Source organism: Mangifera indica, chromosome 2 (assembly GCF_011075055.1).
Source record: "Mangifera indica cultivar Alphonso chromosome 2, CATAS_Mindica_2.1, whole genome shotgun sequence".
Lineage (NCBI taxonomy): Eukaryota > Viridiplantae > Streptophyta > Magnoliopsida > Sapindales > Anacardiaceae > Mangifera > Mangifera indica.
This window is the reverse complement of record NC_058138.1, coordinates 20,640,536-20,647,320: the sequence shown is the minus strand read 5'-3', so window position 1 is coordinate 20,647,320 and position 6,785 is coordinate 20,640,536. Positions and strand designations below refer to the sequence as shown.

General features: G+C 37.0%; 2 protein-coding genes across 2 annotated transcripts; both read right to left on the bottom strand.

The window, feature by feature from the left end:
- Positions 1-1,619: 1,619 nt before the first annotated feature.
- On the bottom strand, positions 1,620-2,570 carry LOC123201407 (rubredoxin-like). Its single transcript, XM_044616901.1, has one exon. It carries the CDS (start codon positions 2,403-2,405, stop codon positions 1,803-1,805), a length of 603 nt encoding a protein of 200 aa, XP_044472836.1. The 5' UTR covers positions 2,406-2,570; the 3' UTR covers positions 1,620-1,802.
- Positions 2,571-5,128: 2,558 nt separating this feature from the next.
- Positions 5,129-6,783, bottom strand: LOC123201400 (probable transcription factor At3g04930). The gene has a single exon (XM_044616889.1). It carries the CDS (start codon positions 6,630-6,632, stop codon positions 5,433-5,435), a length of 1,200 nt encoding a protein of 399 aa, XP_044472824.1. The 5' UTR covers positions 6,633-6,783; the 3' UTR covers positions 5,129-5,432.
- Between the last annotated feature and the right edge of the window lie 2 nt (positions 6,784-6,785).

The window sequence follows — 6,785 nt, the reverse complement described above, 5'->3', positions numbered from 1 at the left end:
TCTTTTTCTCTCGGGTTTGTTTTCTGGTCGCGGGTATGTTAAGCGCACCCAAGATATTACCATGTGGCAGCAAGGAGTTGCCCTAGCTCCTATGTACAATTATCCAGGGGTAGAAATAGATTTTACCTGCACAAAAGTTGGTGATTATTTAGAGGTAAAACCCTGGTTTATAATCCTAGTGACAATTTACTCGATGATTTTTTTTTTTTTCAGATTTCATGAATGGGGGCCTGAGTGAACACATTGAAATGGTAAGATTTTGAAGCCGCAATATTTAGTAAAAAATCTATGAATTATTATTGTTCATATCAAAATAGCATTCTTCTGAGTCTTTTACACCTAGATCTTAGATCTTTAACAGAGCCTTTAAAAAAATGATTAAATTTAACCAAACCAAACTATCACATAGATTTATAAGCAGACAAATTTTAGTACCAAGAATAGGTGACAGCTTTTGGATGCTTAATGACCGTAACTGAATAAATAAAAACTCTTCCAGGATACTACAAATCTAGTGTCAATTCACTGGTGCTTTAAGGAATTTGGCATTTTCTGGGCAGTTGGCTTGACCTGATAAACCTTCTTCACCTGATGCTTCTCAACATGCTGCATTCCACCGCTTCCTTGTCTAATGTACATTCTACTGCCAGTTCTAGGATTCACTTTCTAAACAAACTACTGGATGAGTTCATAGATTCTCCTGAATTAGGCATCCTGTATGCCGCAAAGCCTGCTTCTTACAGTTTCTTCAATTCTCAAACTAGACACCTCAGTTCTCTATCACTGTACTGTTCCCAGTTTTGATACACTCAAGAGTTCTGCCTTGCCTTGCACACCATTTGATGGGTTGGGAAATCTTAAATTACTCCTTATATGTTCAGCATTTATTGCTCAAATATTCATAATCAGAATTTGGGTCATTACCAGGAGCAGAAACCCTCCACATGCAGGCACAAGACTGCAACAGGACATATGTGGTGAAAGCGGGTGATGGAAATGGTGGTGACTAAACTCTTGGGCCTAGTTTGAGAGTCGAATGGGGCATTGAAATGGGTAGGTCTACATTAAATTCTGAAAAGTATATGATATAATTTAGGTTTTTATTGTGCATTAGGGTTGTCATTTGATGGTGATTGTTTTGGTAGAATTGGTATCCCTGGGGCAGAGGAGCTACCATATTCTGATGAATCAAGCCAAACCTTAATCTCCTTCTTTAACTAATAGAAGAACCTTCAGAAAATATTTCCATTAATTTCTCAACAAAGATTCATTATTCTTTTAAAATTAACTGAATTCAGCAGAACTATGAAACCGGTTCATTGAAACCTTTTGCTATTCTCAAAGACAGCCAAGATAAAAGTTTGAATGTTCTAAGAAAATTGAAAGAAAGATAATCGAACCTAAAACTATAGGAAGTTCTGATAGCACGATCTACCAGGAATTAAGGAGAATATATATATTTTGACTACTGAAATGGAAAACACTGAAACCTAATTGATAATACAAACAAATCTACAGATGCTTAGAAGAAGTTCATGCTCCATCCTCGTCTAACTTCCAAATTGTAACACATTTAGTTTCAAGCACATTAACATTACATACAAAATAAAAGACACATCTTAAAAGAAAATGTTCATGCTTCACTCTTTATTTAAAATAATATATTTTGTATATGCCACCATTCAATTAATCTGAATTCCTCTATTTGCATATAATAACCAGAAAATACACATTCAACAACAACATAACCATTCCCCATAACGCCACCAAGTTCTTACCAACCAAACCCAACTCCCAACTTATCATTGCAAAAAGTAACCGGACAAGAACAACACAAAGAAAAAGAACAAGCTTCCATATATCAACAAAGCCTTCTGACCAGAAGTGAGTGAATTCCCTCCCAACCCAAACTGCTGATTCTGAGCAAACCCTGCAATCTCCACACTCTTACTTTCAAAAAAGCTCTGAGCTGCACCACAAGTGGGACATCTCCAATCATCAGGCAACTGCTCAAACTGAAAGCCAGGAGGAATAGGATACGAAGGATCACCAACAGCTTCATCATATTTATACCCACAAGACCTACACTCGTATATTCCCGTATTCAAGACTGCAAATTTCTCTTCTAGACGTCTCTTATCAAACTTGTCTTGCTCTCGCTCTTCTTCAACTTCCTTGGAAATGGAGGAGGGGGGTTGGTCTGAAACTGACACTTCTGAAGTGGGCTGGTCTAAAGTGGGTTTGTCTTCTTTGGAAACGTCAATGGAGAGAGTAACGAAGAGGGGTTTTTGGGTTTTCTTTGGGAAGACAAGACTGGAAGGGAAGTGAGGTTTGGTTGGTTTAGGAGGAGGAGAAGGCTGGGAGAGGTGAAAAGAGAAGGTGGGTCTTGTGGTTGCAGAAGCCATTGTGAATATTAGAAGTTTTATGAGTCCGATTATGGAGAATATGGGAGGCGAATTGAGTTTAGAGTTGATATTGGGCAGTGTTGGTGGTGGAGGAGAAAAGAAGAGAATCCATGGAAGAGCATATGCTGTTCATGAAAGGGAGTTGGATAAGGTGGGGAGAACTGTCAAAAAAGTGCTACAACATTCTATTAATGGGCCGAGGTTTAGTTGGGCTTGATCCATTATTTCAGTGATCCATAAGCTTAGCCCCATAACACAACACCAATAGTGCCTATGGACAGGATTAGATTCGAACCGAATTAAATTCAAACTCATTTAAACTCGTTTCAGTTTGAGTTTGATTGAACTTACTTCGATTTGAGTTAGAGTTTTAACTAACGTTTTATTAAAACGATGTCGTTTTAATACATATTGATCAAAACAATATAATTTTATATTAAAATTTTTAGCTTAACGAGCAACTCGAACTTGAATTTATAGGCTTCAGCTCAAGTTTGCTTGAGATTAACTTGTTTCGAACTCGTTTAAGCCTAACTCATTTCGAATTAATTCAAGCCAAGTTTGAACTTAAATTTGAACGAACTCGCTTTAAATCTAACCTTACCTATGGAAAAAAGGTTTGAAAAACGTGTAATTTAAGGGCATTGAAAGTTTCTATTGAAAATATAAAACTGATCGCTTTCCCATTAATTTGAAAAAAACCATATCAGAAGTCCAAATTAATTTCATTCATTTGGTGACATTTAGCTAAATCACATTATACACGAGTTAAATAAGAAGATGCTGCGAGACCGTGCGGTTGAAAAAGTGAGGTTTTATTATTATTATAATAGCATTCAAAATAGGGCATTTGCTTTTGCATTTAACAAACAATATCTTTCTCTGAGTTGAGTTGTACGGTCGTCAGAATATGGGATCAATGAAAAGGTCATAACAACAATAGAACATGCACAAATAAAAAAGTGCTCAAAATTTTATGCCCAGCAGCAACTCACAAACAACTTCCATTATTGCTCTCTCCACCCATCAGATTAAAATAAATCAGCCACCAATTTCTGTTGAATTTGCTTCCTTTCCCTGGATCAACAAAAATTATCATCTCTTCTTTCAATCTATTAAATCTATTACTCCAATCAATGTGAATGATCAGAAGCCTGACATATTCCACACAAAATAACTCTATTCAATGAAAAGATTAAACTGTTATCGAAAGTGATTCTCCAACTTCACTCTTCGGGTGATTCTTTTGTTTGGTTTGTCAGTAATAAAATATTACAATAATCTGATGTGACAGATAATATAGGTGGTAATCTGATTACCACATTTACCTTAGGTATTTAAAGATTACTGAAGTAATCTTGAGTTTATTATAATTATATTATTATTTATTAATTTTTTAAGATAAAAATAAATTTATTTTTAATTAATATGACAAATAATATAAAAAATATTTAAAAATAATTATATTTAAAGGCATTTCAGTAAAATAATTTATAAGTAATATTTTATTACCTTTAACCAAACACAATAATTATTTATATCTATCAAATTTTATCAAACATAGTAATCATTTATATCCAGTAATCTTCTAAATAATCTATCTTCAAGATAATCTTTCTATTTTAGTAATCAAATATTACCCAAACCAAACGCCCCCTTCATTTATATTAATGAATAAATAAAACTATGTATACAAAAAAATTTTACTGAGTGCGTGTGATTGGATGATGTAATTATTTACTATTTCAGCCGGCACATAGGAATAATGACTAGACACAGAATATGTACCACTAGGAAAGTTGGAAAAATAAACAGTGTGCTCACAATAGCTCTTAATAGATGTGGTGGCAAGCACTACCAAGCATGGGTTCAGGTACAACAAAAGATGCACTACAGCTGATATGAATTGGATGATAGCAATGAGCTTATTTTAGCTTTAGACTAGATGGTGGCAAGCACTAACAGCATGGGTGCAAATACCAGTGCCTCACATATAGCTACCATAGCAATCATGGAGGAGTTCTCCTCTTCTATGACTTAACAAGCTCAGCTCATTTTATAACAGATATAAACAACAAAAGACACAAAATGAAAAGATGCAGGCAATACCCAGCCTTGTTCAGAGGTACTATAGATGATAATCCAACTTGCTACCCTGGACTTTGTTACTCTATATAGAAGCATCTTGAAATTATGAAGATCAATTGAAGTGTTGATATCAAGCACACCAGCAAAGAACAAAATACTATACACCACTTATATTTGGCTATAACTTTGCTGTTTAACAAGAAGGAATACACAATCTAACTAATGTTTACCAAGAATTAAGTGCTGGAGAAAATAGACAATACCATACACTAGGATTCTGATTATTAACAAATTCCCACAATTTCTAGGACTGTTCACAACTGCAGAAGCTACTCATTGAAATATTATATAATCTTGAAAAGGAAAAAGATGAAGTAGAAAAATTGTATAGTGCATATACATAGACCATCGGCGTCCATATATGAGGCCAAACCAGAGCATACTACCACAAAGTTCAAAACCATTTCAAACCCACCCATCTCCACGAACTTCTTCCCATTGCCATCAGTTCACCCAAAAAGGTGCAAATTTTATTGAAAACAGAATAATCAGATTGCACAAGAGAGATTATCATACTCTTTAGATAACAATGAATCAAGATAGCAATCTCAAGAAACCAATGATAATAACAAATGTGAAATAAGTGAACATATGTATTATATAATGGCTACATCTTTATCAAAGATAGTAGCTCCAGTCTATGTATAAATAAAACCATTATTTACACCTATGGAAGGAACATGAAGAAGTCAACAAAGACATCCATGTAAATCATTATTCAAGATCTGTTAATTAAAAAGAAAAGACGAAAAGAAAAGCCAAAATAATTATTAAACTCAAAATACAGCTACCCCCTACACTATTATCAACTACCGTTGATCAAAACAAGTGATCAACAAATATTTCAGGAAACAAATCCAAGAACCTGAAAGCACCTTCTCAGCCTCCAGTTGACCGCAACTCCTCCAACGCCATCTTAATTTGATCCTGCACCAACTCCAACCGCTTAGAATACACCTCCAATTCCAAAATCTGTTGCTTCCTCCACTTCTCATCCACCACTTCAGCTCCTACACTCCCACCAAACCCCAAGGGCATCACAGCATTCATAGGCAACCCCCCAATCCCTCTTCCCCCCATTCCTCCCATCACATTACATAACAACTCCTTAAACAAAGGCGACAAGCAACTCCTAACTGTCTCCTCCACCACCGCGGCAATCCCATTATTATTACCTCCACTGAAAGCACCATTCACATTAACATTCTCATTATTATTCATCACAACAACATTTTCATTAGCTGCAGGCTTCGCCCTTGACCGCTTTCTAGATTTGGGCGTATTCTTCTCCTCATTATTATTACTACTAACAAAAACAGTACTATTTCCCTTAAATTCATTACTGGAATTAATATGATTATTATGGTTGGCATTCGCATCTTCATCGTCTAAAACACTAACATTAGTGGTGCTCCAGATCTTGCGAGAAATTTCAAACGTAGCTTGATCATGAGCCGTTTTGAAAGCAAAATCCTTACCTGAGCTGATCTTGCTCATAACATTTCTATACTTCTTCTTCAATCTTCTCAGCTTCTCGACCAATTGATTCTTGTTAAAGTCCAGCTGGAGCTTCGACTTAATCTGATCGTAAAATAAAGCCGTATCATGGTGATGCGCGCTGCCACGTTGTGAAGTATAATCCAGAAACCCTTGCAACAACTCGATCTCGTCCTCGTCCGTCCAGAGCCGTTGAAACAGACGTCTAGATTCATCCAGCTGCTGCGGCAACGGCAAAGGCACCGGCGAAGGCAACGACAACACGGGTTTCTTCTCATCAAGAACCACCACGTTTTCAGCAAGACGCTGGCGTTTGGGATCGGGATCGCCGGGAGGGAGAGCAACGGTGACCGCAGAGGCAGAAGGGACGGCGATAGCAGAAGCGGAGGGGAAGGCAACAGAGACAGAAGAAGGAGTAACAGAAGAGACAACGGGGGCGGAATTGAGGACTTCCTCGTCATCTTCTTCGTCGACTAAAGCGTCGTCGTTTTCCTCGAGCTCATCTTCGTCGGAATCTTCCTCGTCCTCATCGAGCTCTTGGTCTTCTTCGGGGAAAACGGTGTCGTGTTGCTCGGAGGCCATTAGGAGGAGAGAGAGAAAGTCAGCCAAGCTGGTTTGGTTTGGTTTGGTTTGGGTCTTGGTTATGGTTAAGGTTCACGTGAGGTCTGATTTTGATTTTGGTTTCAGTTATTGGCGTGTTGGAACTGGACTTAGTCTAATCTAGGTTTGGTGTGG

Coding starts and splice junctions, on each gene's coding strand:
- LOC123201400 (XM_044616889.1), bottom strand. CDS start 6,632: ATGGCCTCCGAGCAACACGACACCGTTTTCCCCGAAGAAGACCAAGAG.
- LOC123201407 (XM_044616901.1), bottom strand. CDS start 2,405: ATGGCTTCTGCAACCACAAGACCCACCTTCTCTTTTCACCTCTCCCAG.